Source organism: Trichechus manatus, unplaced genomic scaffold (genome assembly GCF_000243295.1).
Source record: "Trichechus manatus latirostris isolate Lorelei unplaced genomic scaffold, TriManLat1.0 scaffold00567, whole genome shotgun sequence".
Classification (NCBI taxonomy): domain Eukaryota; kingdom Metazoa; phylum Chordata; class Mammalia; order Sirenia; family Trichechidae; genus Trichechus; species Trichechus manatus.
This window is the reverse complement of record NW_004444503.1, coordinates 28560-45832: the sequence shown is the minus strand read 5'-3', so window position 1 is coordinate 45832 and position 17273 is coordinate 28560. Positions and strand designations below refer to the sequence as shown.

The following is a 17273-nucleotide window of genomic DNA, read 5'->3' as shown; positions in this document are numbered from 1 at the left end:
TAGGTTATACCTCTTGATAAAGTCCCACATAATTCTTAGGGTTTCTTCATTTTTTAATCCTTTTATCTGATTTTTCCTCAAATAAGTTGGTGTCAAGTGCTTTATCGTCAATGTCACTAATTCTGACTTCTGCCTCAATTCTACTCCTACGACTTTCTATTGAGTTGTCTAATTCTGACATTTTATTGTCAGTCTTCTGGATTTCTGATTGCTGTCTCTATATGGATTCTTGAAGCCTGCTAAATTTGTCATTATGCACTTCTCTAATCTTCTTAAATTCCTTTATTGCTTTGTTTGCGTGTTCCAAGGCTTGGTCTAAGTTTTACATCATTTCCTTCCTGATTTCTTGAAGAGTTCTGTATATTAATCTTTTGTATTCTGCCTCTGGTAATTCCAAGAAATTCTCTTCCTCTGGAAAATTTCTTGATTCTTTATTTTGGGAGCTTGCTGAAGCCATCATGGTCTGCCTCTTTATGTGATCTGATATTGACTGTTGTCTCTGAGCCATCAATAAGTTATTATATTTACGTATTTTGTTTGCTTACTGTGTCCTAGCTTCTTGTTTTGTTTTGATATGCCCAAATCGGCTGCTTGTGTGAGCCAGTTTAATTATTGACGCCTTTGAAGCACTAATGTACTGTCACCAAGTGTTTAGATCTATTGCTAGGTATGTGAGCCCAGGAGTCCATTTATTTTCTTGTGTGGATTCAGCTCAGGTGTCCAGGTAGTTGGTCACCAAGTGTGTGGTGCAGGCTCTCACCTACAGTCCTAGACAGGCAGGGGTGATTGGTGTAGGCACAGGTATCTGGCTGCAGTAGGGGGTCACAATGTGCTGAGCACGGCAAGGGGCTGACAGCTGCCCCTGAGTGTCTGAGAGGAAAGCATGTCCCTGTTCCCTAGAGCACATAGGTGGGTGGCTTCTGCAGCCGGACTATGGGCACCTAATGCTGTTGGCTGTAAGGACTAGTGGGCACCACTTATTCTTGGACCCCTGTTGTGGGTAGCTAGGTGGCGTGGGTGGAGCCACCGGTCTTCAGGCCCCTGAGGTGGGTAGATAAGGACTCTGCTCAATGGGCAGAGCAGTGTCAAATGTCACGAACCTGCCACTCCACCATATAGCTGATACAGATGAAGTTAGGCATTAGGTATATACCCTGTTGTACTGTGCTAATGAGGATCTACACTGCTGAAATGGGCCCACACAGGTCTATGCAGGGGTGAAGGGCATTGAAAGTTCGTGGACCCCTTATGCCTGTGCCTAGGCAAAGGAGCTGTGCCTACCCTGAGTTCCTGGCTTAGGGGAGCTGGCAGTTTTTTTTTCCTGTTTGTTAATTTGTTCCCTCTCCAAGGCCAGGAGAATGGTTCAGGGCGCGTGACAGGTCCTACTTCCGGCCCAGGGGACTCGGCAATCACTGAAGCTGGCCCAGGACACAGTACAGAGCAGGGAGGGAGCAAGTAAATGGAAGAGAGATTTTTCCCAAAGGGGGTGTTTTTTTTTTTTGATCCGCGCTGTGGTTCAGACGCATGTACTTATCTTCTGCTGACTGAGCACCGCTTTTCACTGGTTCTGGAGGCCCAAGTAGACTCTCTGCTGCTTTGTCTCTCCCGATGTGGAAAATGCCTCCCTAGTGTCACTGCTCACCGTGCACACCAGCCGAGCTGGCCTGAAATGTGCTGGCTCCGGCCGGGTCACGTCTGGCAACTCCTTGCTGCTTCCAAACCATCTCTCCCTCACCCTGCCGCTCAGTCCAATTCCTCAACTTTGCCTTTGATGTTCAGTGTTCCTGTTGTTGTTAGGTGCCGTGGAGTCGGTTCCGACCCATAGCAACCCTATGAACAACAGAATGAAACGCTGCCTGGTCCTGCGCCATCCTCACAATCGTTGTTATGCTTGAGCCCATCAGGACTCCTAGATTGTCATATATAATCGATTCACTGGTTTTTTTCAGGTCTTTGTTATAAGAGGGACAACACGAAGCATCTGACTACTCTGCCATCTTGGCCCCGCCTCCTCTGCCTTGATAACTTTGCAGATTGATGCTGGGTGCCTATACTTCCTCTTCTGTGCCTCCATGCCAACACAGGCTCTGTATGTTGCTGTGGGGCCAGAAAGACCTTGCTCCACCTCATACAGCCCGCAGGTAAGAGTGGAGGCATTATCTGGCCGGGCTCTAACATTGGCCCCACCCCCTTGCACTACTTTCTCAATTATTCATTTTTTCCTTTATTAATTATCATACAGGAAAATTCACTTTTTTTCTTTTGTGAACAGTTCTATGACTTTTAACACATGTACAGATTCATGTAACCACTGCCACAGGATGGATACAGTTCTATCACCCCATAAAACACCCCGTGCTACCCTTTATTTTCCACACTCTCCCTGCCCATAACCCTCGGCAACCACTATCACTATATTTTTGCCCTTTCTAGAATGTTACATAAATGGAATCATACAACATGCAACCTTTTCAGACGGGTTTCTCTCAATCAGCATGCCTTTGAGATTCATCCTTGTTGTGTGTATATGGGTACTGTGTGTATATGGATGCTGTGTGTATATGGACAGGTCCTTCCTTTGTAATGCAGAGTGGTATTCCATGGTATAGATGTACCAGTTTGTTCATCCAATCACTGACTGAAGGATATTCGGGTTGTTTCCAGTTTGAGGCTATCACAAATAAAGCTGCTACAAACTTTCATGTATGGGCTTTTATGCAAACCTAAGTTTTCATTTCCCTAGGGTAAATATCCAGGAATGTTAGGTTATATAGTAACTCTATTTAAGTTTTTGAGAAACTGCCAGATTGTTTTCCAAACCTGCTGTAACATTTTACATCCCCGCCAGCCATCTATGAAGGTTTTAATTTCTATACTTCCTTGCCAACACTTGTTATTGTCTATCTTTTTGATTATAAGCACGCTAGTGAGCATAAACTGGTATTTAATTGTGGTTTTCATTTGCATTTCCTTGATGGCTAATGACGTTGAGCATCTTTTCACATGCTTATTTGCCATCTGTGTATCTTCTTTGATGAAATGTCTGTTCAAGTCTTTCACCAATTTTTAAATGTGGCTGTTTATTTTCTCATTTCTGAGTTTTGACAGTTCTTTTTATGTTTTGGATACAATTCCTTGTCAGGTATGTGCTTTACAAATATTTTCTCCCAGTCTGTGACTTGTCTTTTCATTCATTTTACTTCAATTTCGAGGAAGTCTAAATTTATGATTTTCTTCTTTTATGGACCATGCCTTTGGTGTCATTTTGCAGAACTTTTTACTTAACCCCAGGTCCTGAAGATTTTCTCCTGTTTTCTTCTAAATGTTTTATAGTTTCACCTTTTACCTTTAGATCTGTGGATCCGTTTTAAGTTGGTATCTGATTTTCAATACTCCTGACTGACTAGTTCTTGGCTGTAGGTTTTGCTGAAAGGTTTATACACGGCCTGGTCCTCATGTTCTGCCTGCTAAAGCAGTTCTGTGATCACACTGTCATTCACTGGCGTTCCATTCTTCGGGGGAATGTTAGTGACCTTACCAGCCTTACTTGCTCGCTTTTGACCCTTGTGGCAAACATGTAATCAGACTGCTTCATCTGCTGGGAACCGCACAAGACTGGGGATTGAGCAATCCCTCAGTTTACTTCAACAAAACATTCAAAATTCCTAACCACATTTTTCCTAATTAGACCTTAAACTAAAAAATTGGTCTTATCCAGAGTTGTTTCCTTCATGTCACAATAGAAACATTCTTGAACACAATTACCATTCTCCAGCTGCAGCACCCAAAAGATGTAGCATAGGCACTTGAACAATCTTTTGATTAAGAATGTTTTATCAAAGACTTTGGGCAGAAGTTATAAATCCTATCTTCACTAATTATGGAGGCTACTCATGTTCCCTTATTTTCTTCCCTGCCCCTAAACAAACATTTTCTTTTTTTATTATAATTTTTTTTACTTTTTTTTTAAAACATAAACCATGTTCATTACAGAAAATTTCTAAAGTACAAAAGTGTATATCAACACATATGATTCCATTCATATGAAATGTCCAGAACAGGGGACTCTACAGAGACAGAAAGTAGATTAGTGGCTACCTAAGGCTGGGGGAGGAGAGAGGGGAGATAGCTAAAGCATACAAGGTTTCTTTTGAGAGAAATGAAAATGTTCTAAAATTGACTGTAGGGATGATTGTACATATCTGTGAAGATACTTAAAACCACTGAACTGTACACTTTAAATTGATGGACTGTACAGTATTGAGTGATATTCCAATAAAGCTGTTAAAAATACAAATTCAAAAGAAAAACTAACAACAAAAACAAAAAGTGTACATCAAGCAGCAGGGGGAAAAACCATGGGCACGACTCACCTCCAAGAGGTAATGGAACCCTTCTGCCTTTGTTCTACTCTTCTTTCTATGCATTTAATAGTTGACATCATACTGTATTCTCACATTTGTAGCTTGCCATCTGTCCACGCATCCATCCGTCCATCCATCCATCTCCATCCATCCCTCTCCCTCCATCCATCCCATCCGTCCCGTCCGTCCCGTCCATCCCATCCATCGTCAATTTTAATCAAACATCCATTAACTGGAGCCACAGTTGAAAAGCATGACTTAGACCTCACTGCTGGCAGAAGTGTAAACTGGCACACCTTTCTTGAAAAGCAAGTTGGCAATGCAGTTGTATTAGAGAATCTCAATGGGGTCCCACTCCCTAACCCAGTAATACTGTTTCTGGAGTTTTTCCTGTGAAAACCACCCATAAATCAGGCAAAGATTTTTATGCACAAAAATATACAAGGCAACATGACTTGTAATCACAAAACACTGACAACAACCTAAATCTTCAGAAATAAGGGGATGGTGGAAGAATATTTTACATAATTAAACTTTAAAATTTGTTTATAGAGGATGGTGGAAGAATATTTTACATAATTCAACTTTAAAATTTATGTTTATAAAGAATTGACCTGGGGAAATGTTATGATACAACGTTAAAACAAAAAAGCAGTATACACAACTATACGTGCAGTATGATGTCAGCTATCTGTATAAAACAACAGAACCCCAAATAAGAAACACAAAACACGAACTAGTGGTGGGACTATGGCTGATTCTTATTCTATTAGCTATGGTTATGCTGTTAGCTATATCTTTTCCAAGTTTTCTACAATGAATATGAATTACTTTTACAATAAAAAAGAAAAGTTGATTTAAGGATTTAGAAAGTTACGTACAAGCCATGGCCAGTGGATGATCTTGTCCAGTCTCAAGGCAATGAATATAAACTGAAGAATGTTGACAGAGCACAAGATTTCTAACTAAAAAGGAAGAGAAGAATTAGTTAAACAAAGTAAAAGTTGCATTCAATACTGAAATGATTTGATTAACACATGATTAACACACTGTAAGGTAATGCAAATTACAATGTAGTAAAACCTTTCAAAGTTACACTGATTTTCAGTACCAGAGGAGCCAAGCAGTGCCGTCCCCAAAGGAAACTTGCTGCTGGTGTGTGCCGTGCTCCCTCTGCTCAGTGGCTGCCCCACCCTTTATGCTGCTCCAGCCCTGAGCAGTGGATGCCCCAAGCTTCCTTCCTGCCCCACAGCAAGCATCTCTACCCGTAACCATCCCTGTATTTCCTTCTTCTCTTACCCAGGCCTCGGCCCTGGATCCCACCCCTTCCTTTCTGGCTCCTCAAGGACCTAGTAACATCAAAATATCAGTTACAGATTCCTTACTAGATATTCAACCCCCGCCTACTCCGTTGATCCTCCCTGCAGCACAGAAACAAGTTGAATGCTTTTCTATTAAAAACAAAAGCTAATAAAGCCAGCTTCCCTTGATCCCATACCCTCTTAGCCCTAGCTCTCTCCCTCCTTTCTTTGTGCACTGGTACTGGAAGCTAACCTCCGTGGCCTCACCTCACGTTCCCAGCTCCTCCCACTGTGATTTGGCCTCCACCCCCATGGACACATGGAGCCAGCTTTCACAAGATGACAATCACCCCCGCCATTTTTCAGTTGGCACCCTGCTAGGGCTGGCCCCTCCTTCCTTCCTCAAACTCTCTTCCTGGGCTTCTAGGGCACCACCGCGCAGTCCTGGCATCCTCCTGCTCTGACAACTCCTTTTCAGGCTCCTTTTCCTTTCCTCAAATGGTGATGTTCCCCAGAGCTTTAAACCCAGTCTTCCTGTCTCTCCAATAGACACATACACACACTCCCCCACTTTCACTCACTCACTCCGCCCTTAGGGGGAGAATGAACTTGCATTGCCTCTTCTTGGTTAGTTCTCAAATCTGTCTCCAACCTAGCCTGCCTTCTGAGCACCAGGCCCGGCTGTCCATATGCCCTGTAGCTGTCCTACAGGCACCTCAATGAATCCAGTCCCAAACTGAGTTCAGGACCTCTGCACCTTTAACCCTGTCTCTTCCCTCTGTAAGTACCACAACTGTCTAAATGCCCCAACTATAAAGCTGGACAGCATCCAGATTCCTCGTCCCACACCAGCATTCAATCACCAAATCCTTCACACCTGAATCCCCTGCCTGCTTTCTATTCCAATTACTATGGTTTTAGCTCAGGCTCTCCTTGTCAACCTCATACCTCACCCCCACTTCAACGGCCCCCTTAACAGCCTCCCTGCCCCCTGTCCAATGGCCCTGCACTCCCCACCACCCTCCAGGCTGCTCTCCACTCCAACTTGGAACTCTAGCCAGTGTGCTTACACTACTTGCCGTTCTTCAATAGTGCCCCAAAGCCTACAGAATGAAAATCTAACCTTTTCAGCATGGCACACAAAGCCATCTATGGTCTGGCCCAGAGGTTCCCAAAAGCCTTCTTGACTCACAGGGCACACAGTGACTCAGTCGTTGTTGTTAGTTGCCGCTGAGTCAATTCTGTAACCATCCCTGTACTTCCTTCTTCTCCTACCCAGGCATCGGTCCTGGATCCCATCCCTTCCTTTCTGGCTCCATGTGTGCAGAGCAGAACTGCTCCATAGGGTTTTCAAGGCTGTGACCTTTCAGAAACAGACCACCAGGCCTGTCTTCTGAAGCACCTTTGAGTGAGTTCGAACAGCCAACCTTCCAGCTAGTAGTAGAGCATGTAACTGTTTGCACCACCCAGGGACTCTTTTCATAGGCTCTGAGGCCCAAAGAAACACCAAACAATTCCAGTGACTTAAGTAATTAGGTCTAAACTTAGTATTTATGTCCTAAGTAGCTGTTGGAAGCAATAATTCACATAAATCGAAAGAAAAGGATTATTTTGATTTCATTCTCAAATAACCACAACTAATTCCTAATGGGATATGCGTGTCTGTTGGGCATGGCACAACTTCTCAAACCTGGGAATTAGATAGGATGCTGCCACCCTCATTACCTGTTCTCCACAATGATTTTCACACAGTACTAGCGTTTTATCTTGGCAACCTCCGAAAGCCCAGCTTTACAAAGACATACCATCATTAAAAGGAACATATGTAGTGGGACCTAATAACAAAACCATAAACTACTTCCAACTAGCAGTTCACGTGGTGTCCCGACAGATGTCAGCTATCACTGTTTTTCCCTTAAAAATATAAACTATCCTGTAGTGCTCCAGGGCACCTCAGTGCATGCTTTGAGAATGTAGATCTGGCCCCAATTCAGCCCGATCCCTTTGTACAGTCCTCCTTTCCCCCAACACCCACAATTCCCTCCTTTCTACTTTATGCTCCCATCATATCTGAGCTACTTCTAATTCACTCAACACGGTGGATTTTCTCATGCCTCTAGCCTTTGTATGATTTATTCCCTGGGCCTGAAAAATACTCTCCTTCCTTCCTACACAGGGCTGTGTCAGCCTCAACTTCTCCTTCACATCTCTGTGGGAGGGTCCTCCTTCTATGACGAGGGCTAAGAGGGAGCTCAACTCCTGGCATGCTCTATTCATAGGAAGGAATGACAAGAGTGTGACCACATGAAAGACTTTCCTTCTATAGCTTTGCGTTAGGAAAATACGTGTTTCATGCCCAATGCAGTCCTATCCCATGTATGTGCTTTTGCTTTCTAAAAAACAAAGTTCCAAATTTTTACAGGTTTCTTAAACTTCCTTCTTAGCCCCTACCCTTCACCCTTCAGTATTCAGATAACCCTTTCAGTGCCTCTCAACTTGGGCAATGCTACTCCCCTAGGAAATATACAGGGGCACTGTGGGATCTCACAAAGATGCAAAGGCTTGGCTGGGGAAGGAGGGGCGCTACTAGGATTTAGTGGGCAGTGGTCAGGGATGCTAACTGTCCTGCAATGCAAAGGACAGTCCTAGTCAACAGAAAAGTTCCTACTCAAAATTCCAATAGCACACTCCTCCCCTCACAGGTAATAACTAGAATATTTTGATCTCAGTGATTGGTTTTCAATGTAAGCTTTTGAAAATGATTTTAAAGCTTGGTTCTAACTTCATTTGTTCAGGTAACAGAAAGAACACATAAAGCAACAGAGGCAGAAAGTTGAAAGGTTTGGATGACTGGGTGGAAATGGGAAATAAAGATTTGGGAGAAGCTGGATAAGGCACACAAGGGCGACCCCTGAGCAGAGGGTCGTGAGGGTTTTGCTGCTGGTGGTTTATTTTCTCTTTAAGATGAGACCAAAGCTCCTGGAGAGTGTGGACAAGCTCTGGAGCAAAGGCTTCGAGGAACTGGAAGGGGCTAGGATCTGAAACTTGAGTGTGAGAGAAAGTAGAATGGCAAGGGAGGTAGGAGAGGCAAGGGTTTCATGTGACTGCGGGGAAACGGAGGCACAATGGAGACAGACAGGTGGCGGTCACAGAGGGGAAGGAGGGCCTAGCTCTGTGCTTCTCAGCCTTGTTTTCATTACCACTACCACCCCAGGGTGCTTTTTTGGACATTTTTTCCTCATTGACCCTTACCACGAAATTTTAATACTACAGAGATTTTGTATATTTGTTAATGCACTGTATGTGCATCTGTGCTTTATTTGTAAAAAGAGTAAGATTTTTTTCCCAATCTCCGCCATCCTGGAAACAATTTTTGCCCCCTGGGGGAAGGTGCTATTGCTTCCGTTGAGAAGGCGGGGTCAGGCGGAAGCCCGAGACCGAAAACCTGTGGTGTCCAGTCCACATGACTTTCTGCAGCAACACCAGGCAAGCAGCCAGTGGGAAGCAGTGCAGAAGCTAAGTGGCTGGATTGATGAAGGCTTAGGGCATGCAGGGAGGGTGACCTGGGTGGCAGAGGTGCTTTGCCTCCAGGTTCCACCCCTACTGACCAAGCACACCTACCCGAGGCCTTTCCTCCAGTACCAGAGTCCAGGAATCCCTGCCCCTGTTCAAGGCCAAGCCCTTCCTGGTACTCTACATCCCATTCCCTCTGGGTCCCAGGGAGCCTTGCTCCATCATCCTCCCTTTCAAATGGCACCTTCCTCTCAGGGTATGTGGTTGAGGCTCACATACCCTGAACCGCCCTCCAGCTCGTAGGTGCTTTCCAACCAAACTGCAGTGTCCTTGCTCCACTCTGTAGCCAGCCAGCTAAAAGCAAGGAGTCTGTATCCTCCAGTTCTCCTCCCACACCATCTCCGCATGGCTCTGGGCCCTCAGCTTCCATGAGGTAAGCGCTTGGCCTTTAAAGTCAGGCTGACGGAAATGGAATCCTACCCCTGCCCCTAATGTGTGGCCAGGAACAAATTATTTCCCCTCTCTGGGCCTCAGTTTCCCCAGATGGAAAACAAGGATGACAACTGCATCTACCTCACAGGGTTGTTGTGAGTATTTAATAAGATACTGCACACAAGGTGTCTAGCACAATGCCTGGCACACAGTAAGTGTTCAATACAAGTCATCTGCCATTATTCCCACTACCATTACTGGCATTACTGTACTGCTGCTCTATTCATCTGTGTTTCCCCCACGCTTAGGCACATACTCACTAAATGTTGACTGAGTGGACAAACAAACAGATGGGCACATCAGGATAAGCCACCCAGAGAGCAGGCAAGAGGCGAGGCCATGGGACTAAAGAAATGAAGAAGGCCGATGGCCTGAGTACAAAGGCAATGTTCTAAGTCAAGGAAGAGAAGCAGGGTTACCTCCATCACCTTATCTGTCCTTATATACCACAATCTCGAATGAGTGAGCACTCTCTTCCTAACAAAGGGCAAGACACTTACGTTCAAATAACTGACCCAAAGATTTTCTGGTTATAATTGTGACATAAGTTATAAGGTCTTAATTATATATAGCATCATTAAATATATGAAATCTTACCTCTAGTGACCTGTCATGTCGAAACCCCCAAACACAAGCTGCAACAGACACAGGGGAGACAAAGAAGAGTGGCATGAAGACCAGAAGCCAGAAGTGGCTTCCTCTCTCAATCCGGTCACAGACCAGGACCTCGAACATCAGCAGGAGCAAGTGGATGCCCACTGCAATTAACATGGCTTTGAATTCCACACACGTTTCTCCCTCTGCTCTAAAAAGGGACATGGGAAAAAACAACCCTCAGTTCAGAATCTGCGTTACAAGCTAGCAGTCCATGTTGATACTTTGAATTTTATTTGTAAAATCGACAAAAAGTGAAGAAAAGTCAGGTAGAAATCTAACAGAAACCGAATCTTTAAAACCTCAAAGAAGTGCTACATGACAAGAATGAACATTACCACCAAGCTAAGCTTTAACTGTACAAGGACTCACACAAGGAACAGCCACAGTTAGGATTTCCGACGGTGCACATAAAACTTTTGTTCATAACCTTATATTTAACTGCAAGAGTCGCTTCTCAGATTATTCAAGCCGACTGCTTCTACTGCCTTAAAACGGACAAACATTCCTTAATTCTCATGATCTTCATATCTCAACCAATTAAAAACCATGTAAATCATTCCATGCAGTACTATAAAAAATAACTCTAGGTTTACGAACAAGTGTGGGTTATATTTCTAGAAAATATAGTAACTATTGTTAGGTGTTATTTTAAAATGCAACTAAAAAGTATTCATGTCTTCTTTTATTTTTCTTTCTAGTCCATTAGGATGAGTTAACACCTGTAGATGAAAGAGATAGAAGAGCAAAAGAGTTAAAAATGTCCTCAAACCAAATCAGGTTATTTAGCTATTTCAACATCTTGTATGAATTTAATTAACAAATGAAAAATAACAAGGCCACTGTCTTAGGCTGGGTTCTCTAGAGAACCAAAACCAGTAAAGCGTATAAATATATATAGAGAGAGATTTATATTAAGGAAACGGCTCACGCAGTTGTAGAGGCTGGAACGTCCCAAGTCCGTGGATCAGGATAGAGGCTTCTCTTGATTCATGTCACTGCAAGGGCTGGAGAACCCAAGATCAGCAGGTCAGAGAGCAGGGCTCCCGCTTGCAGTCTGTGAAGATCGACGAATCCCAAGATTGGCAAGCAAGACCACAAGGCTTCTCCTGATTCATGTAGCTGTAGGGGCTGGCGAACCCAAGATCGGCAGGTCGGAGAGCAGGGCTCCTGCTCACATGCTGTGAAGATCGACGAATCCCAAGATCGGCAGATAAGCTGATAGCTCAAGTCCCAAGAACCAGAGGTCAGCTGAACAGGAGGCAGCCGCGGGATCCACAGCAAGCAAAAAGCCAGGACATCCACTTACATTTGGATGCAGGCCACATCCCCAAGGAAACTGTTTCAACTGATTGGCTACTCACAGTATATTCAGTCATGGGAGCAATCACATATAAACACTGATAATCATGGTCCAGCCAAGTGGACACACAATCTTAAACATCACAACCACTGATCAGGAAAATGCTTAATAATGCATCTGAAAGGCCTACAATGTTCATTCAAAATGCAGACTAGAATTTCTGACCCACCTTGTTGGTGATAACACACCCGAGTTTAGGACACCAAGAAAGCACGGGCAGAGGTTATTCTGGCAGGACCTAACAACGCTCCACTGGTAAATTCTCCAGAGGGAGAAAGACCACCTCTGTCCACTCGGTACAGTCAATCACACACACTCACTTCCTTTCCTTGCTCTAAAAATCTTAAAGCAACAGAGAAGAGTTCAAATAACATCTAAATATCAACTAGTAACACTTAAAATGTTTAGTTATTTCATTTTTCATTATTTGAGCATCAAACGTTAGATACCTGAAAATATTCCATAAAAAAGACTTGGATACACACAGGTAATCTTATTTTAAAAAAAAAAATCGAAGAACTTTTAAATAGCTACACATGAAAGCGCATGGCCCCCACCCCACCAAGGCTCTTTGGAGTTTCTGCTCTTCTTAGCATAAAAAGTACATCACAAATAGTGGCTAAGCAAAAGACATCTGAAGAAATTCTGAATCAGTATGTGATATGTATTTTACATAATTTAAATCTTATTTTAAAGTTATTAACTAAGAACTAAACAAGCTGAGGTGGTCCCAACGTCTACACTTTTCTCCCCGGAGCAGCTGCCCTAGGCTGCTACACAGCCCCCCCTCCCCTCCCCACCTGCCTCTGGCTATTCCTTCCCTCCCCACTGTCCCTGTGAAGGTTTGGGCTAGGCCTCTACCTCACCCCAGGCTCACCTCCCCTTTATACAGTTAAAGTCTGACTTGGTGGTAATGTCTGTAGTTCCAGTCTTTGCAAGGCAGAAGGAAAGGAACAGGGTGGTCCCCTCACCCTCTGGCTCTCCCAGGCCCCAGCAACACCAGCAGCACCAGGCTATGGGCTGGAGTGAGCCAATTAGCAGGAATGTAGACCAGCTGAAGCATCCAGGAGGCCAAGGGGAGGGCTGGAGAAGGTAAAGGTTAGCCCTCTCCCTTGCCCCCAAAGGCTCTGCTTACCTACTCATCTCTCCTCACTCCCCAGCTGGTCTCAGGGACTCACAGTCTCCTGGCCAAGCTAGCTCCCCCACACAGCTGACAGTCCTGAGAGCCCAGGACTAGGAGACTGGGACAATGGGAGCCTCAGTTTTAGGACTGATGACGAAAGCTAGAACTCTGAGTACATTCTCCTAAAAACAGGATTGTTTCATACTCCTAAGCCTGGCATGGTGTACAGTTCTATATTTTGGGTGCATTTTGGATTATATAGGCTTTTATGAGCTGGCTAGGAACTTGACCACCCAAAATGACGCTGCTTTTGCAGGAAAACACACTGTAAACATTTAATTTTTAAAAACTTAGAATGGAACTCAGTTTGCCTGTCATATAAAACATCAGAAAAAGGAAAGAGAAAATGGTGCTCTATCAATAAAAGTGAGAAAAACTAAGATATTGCTCTTTCAATACAGAAACCAGTGGATTTTATAAAGCAGTATTACCGATATTGGGGATTTCGTGCCCAGACTCCAGTTCCAACGGAGGCGCCAACAATGACCATTAACTTCCACAGCCATATTGGCGCAAAGACAGCCCAGTAACTCCACTGAATGATGCCATCCAGACGAAGGGCCAGCAGCACAGAAAACAGCAGCAGACAGGCATATATGAGGAATTTACTAGGAGAAAAGCAAAACGATTAAAGAGGATTCCTTTTCACAGATATGTGAAACTGACATGGGGAGTAACAACAGCAATATTTTTCAGCACACAGAGTCACTAATATACACCGATGTTCACTGCAGCATATTCACAATTGCCAATGGGTGGAAACAACTGAAATGTCCATCAACAGATGAAAAGCTAAACAAAATGTGGTCCATCCATAGGATGGAGTACTACTCTGCCATAAAGAGAAATGAAGTCCTGATGCATGCCACAACATGGATGAACTCTGAAAACATCATGCTGTGTGAAATAACTCAGTCACAAAAGGATAAATATTGTATGGTCCCACTTATACGAAATATCTAGAACAGGTAAATGTATTAGTAGTTACCCAGGGTGGGAGGGAGGGGGAAGAGGGAGTCATTGCTTAGGGGGGCACTGAACTTCTGTTAAGGGTGATGGAAAAATCTGCAAATAGACAATGGTGATGGCTGCACAACATGATGAATGTAATTAATGTCACTGCATTGTGATGTAAAAAATGTTGAAATAGCAAACATTTTGTTATTACCACATTTTTTTAAAAACAAGGCACTAATTCAACAATCATTTATTAAAAAGTTCTATGTAGTAGACATACTGTGTTAGGGGATGAGAAACATACAGAAGACTAAATCCCATCCCCTGCTTTCCAGTAGGAGGGAGTACACACAGAAACATGCAATTCTAATACAACATGACATGTGCTGCAATGGTGCTCTAGGCAGACACGGTGGGAGCCCAGAAGAGGAAATCCGGATTCCGTCTGGGGCACTGGGAAGCAGAAAGGTGATGGCCCTGGAGCTGGGGCTGGAGGACACGTAGAAAGCTGGCAGACAGGAAAGAAAGTGAGGTGAGGAAGCATATCAGGCAGAAGGAACGACCCCTACCAAGACATAGAGACTGGACAAGGTGGGCACATTCAGGATATGGCCATATTCTGCCACTGATTCTATTTAAAAGGCAGCCGTTTGCTATGTTCATACTCAATAACATTTCAGTACACTTATTATATTTTTCCTGACTGAATGAAACACACACACACACACACACACACACACACAACACACATTTTCATATCTCATATAAAAGGGAATTCCTGAAGACAATGTTCTTAAAATATTAATTAGAAGCTACACTGTCAAGGACTTGATTTACTAATGGGAACTGGATTTACCCTCCCACCTTAAACAAACTGGACAAAATATGTGAAACAACAGTTTTCAGACACTGGACAACAGGCAGTGGGCATAAGGGACCGTGATGCCAGAGAGAAGGAAAGCAAAGGAGGGAAGCCCTACTGTTGCCCCAGCTTGCTGCCTGCAGGCAGTTCCCACTGCAGCATAGGGAGGGAACCTGAAACAGACCAGGGCCGGTGCACTGTGAGCTTCTGACCCCCAGAGATCAGAGTTCAGAAAGGTCACAGCAGCCAGAAGCTGGGGCGCAGAGTTCTGGAAAGAAGGGAAATGCAAAGAGAGCACTCCAGAGGTCTGGTTCCCGGACATAATTTTATTATCTCACAGTTCTGTGGGTTAGAAGTTCAGGTGGCCTCAGTTGGTTTCTCTGCTCAGAGTCTCAAAAAGCTGAAATCAAGGTGTCAGCTTGCTGGGCTCTTATCAGGAGGTTCTGGGAAGAATCCACTTCCCAATTCATTGAAGTTGTTGGCAGATTTCAGTTTCCTGTGGTTGCAGGACTGAGGTCCTCATTCCTTGCCGGCTGTCAGCTAGGGGCTGCCCTTAAATCCTAGAGGCCTCTCTCTCGTCCTAAGGCCTTACATCTCAAACCAAGCAACAACATACTAAATCCTTCTCAGGCTTGGAATCTGACTTCTCCTTCTGCCACATCTTTCCCGCTTCCAGCCAGAGAAAGTTCTCTGCTTTTAAAAGCTCACATGATTAAATTGGGCCCACTGGAATAATACAGGATAATCACCTATTTTAAGGTCCTTAACTGTGGTAGGGAGGAGCCCTGGTGGTGCAGTGGTTAAGTGCTTGGCTGCTAACTGAAAGGTTGGTGGTTCGAATCCACCAGCCACCCCGTGGGAGAAAGATGTGGCAGTCTGCTTCCGTAAAAAGATTACAGCCTTGGAAACCCTATGGGGCAGTTCTGCTCCATTCTTAAGGGTCGCTATGAGTTGAAATCAACTCAACAGCAGTGGGTTTTTTGGTATGGAACTGTGGTACACAGAATTCTAAAGATGTCCCCCAGATTCTCATCCCCTGGTTATTCAATCAAACACTAATCTAGGTACTGCTGTGAAGGGACTTTACAAATGGAATTAAGGCTTACTAATCAGCTGACCTTAAAAACAGGGAGATTATCCTGGACTACATGGGTGAGCCCAGTGGAATTACATGAGTCCTTAAAAGCAGAAGAGGAAGGCAGAGGAGTAAGTCAGAGAGATGAGGCAGAAGAAAAAGCGGAGGGGGGATGGGGCAGAAGGAGAGGTCAGAAAGATTCCAAACATGAGAAGGCCCTGACCTGCCACTGCTGGCTCTGAAGACAGGAGGAGGACCATGAGCCAAAAAATGAGGGCGGGCTCTAGAAACTGAGAACCACCCCGGCTGACAGCCAGCAAGAAAAGGGAATTCTAACAACAACCCAAATGAGCTTGGAAGCAGATTAAGCCCCAGAGCCTCCACAAAGGAATACAGATCTGCCAACACCTAGATTTCAACCTTGTGAGACTCTAAGCAGAAGACCCAACTGAGCCATGACGTACTGGCACTTCCGACCCATAGAACTGTGAGAGAATCCACTTATGTAGTTTGAAGCCATTCAGTCTGTCATAATTTCTCACGGCAGCAACAGAAAACTAACAAGTATCCTTAATTACATATTCACTAGTTCCAGGGTTTAGGGCATGGATATCTTTGGGGGCCATTCCGCCTATCACAATTTAAGACAAAGTATATTTCAGAACAAGTAATATTATCCGGGACAAACAGGGGCAGTTCATAATGATAAAGGGGTCGATTTGTCAAGAGGATATAAGAATCATGAATGTTTATGTAACAAAGCTTCAAAATACATACCGAAAATATTTAAAAAAAAAAAAAACCACTGCTGTCGAGTTGATTCTCACTCATAGTAGCCCTATAGGACAGAGAAGCACTGCCCTACAGTGTCTTCAAGGCTGTAAATCTTTACAGAAGCAGACTGCCACAAACTTTCTCCCAGGGAGCAGCTGGTAGGTTCCAACAACCGACCTTCTCAATTAGCAGCTGAGCACTTTAACCACTACGCCACCAAATCAAACCAAAAAGACAAACAGAAAATTCCATAATTATAGCTGGAAATGAACACTCCTTCTCTCAGTAATTGACAGAATAGCCAGAAAATTACTAACGATATACAAGACTAACTACACTATCAACAACTTGACTTAACTGATATTGATAAAACAATCCTCCCAACAGCAAGATACACTCTTCAAGTGCACATGGAACATTCACCAGCAGACTGTATTCTGAGCCATAAAACAAACCTCAACAAATTTAAAAGGACTGAAATCATACAACATAAATCTCTAAGCACAATGGAATTAAATAAGAAATCAACTAAAAAGATATTTGGAAAATTTCAAAACACTTCGAAATTAAACAACATACTTCTAAATAAATCCATAAGTAAAAGAAAAACATGTTCAGACAAAGCCTTGTATTTGAATGTTCAAAGCTTTATTCATAACAGCCACTAGAAACAACTCAAATGTCCATGAGCTGGTGAATGGTTAAACAAATTGTGGTACACATCCATTCATTGGA

The 17273-nt window shown here is 43.8% G+C and overlaps 1 protein-coding gene across 1 annotated transcript in view; it reads right to left on the bottom strand.

Moving 5' to 3' along the window:
- Positions 1-17273, bottom strand: part of LOC101342312 (transmembrane protein 185A) — a 43265-nt gene that overhangs the window by 8787 nt on the left and 17205 nt on the right. Inside the window, exons 2-4 of the mRNA XM_004391120.3 lie at positions 13302-13478; positions 10268-10475; positions 5246-5329 (exon numbers count right to left, since the gene is read on the bottom strand). Of these exons, the coding sequence (XP_004391177.1) occupies positions 5246-5329; positions 10268-10475; positions 13302-13478 (469 nt within the window). The remainder of the gene's footprint in view (positions 1-5245; positions 5330-10267; positions 10476-13301; positions 13479-17273) is intronic.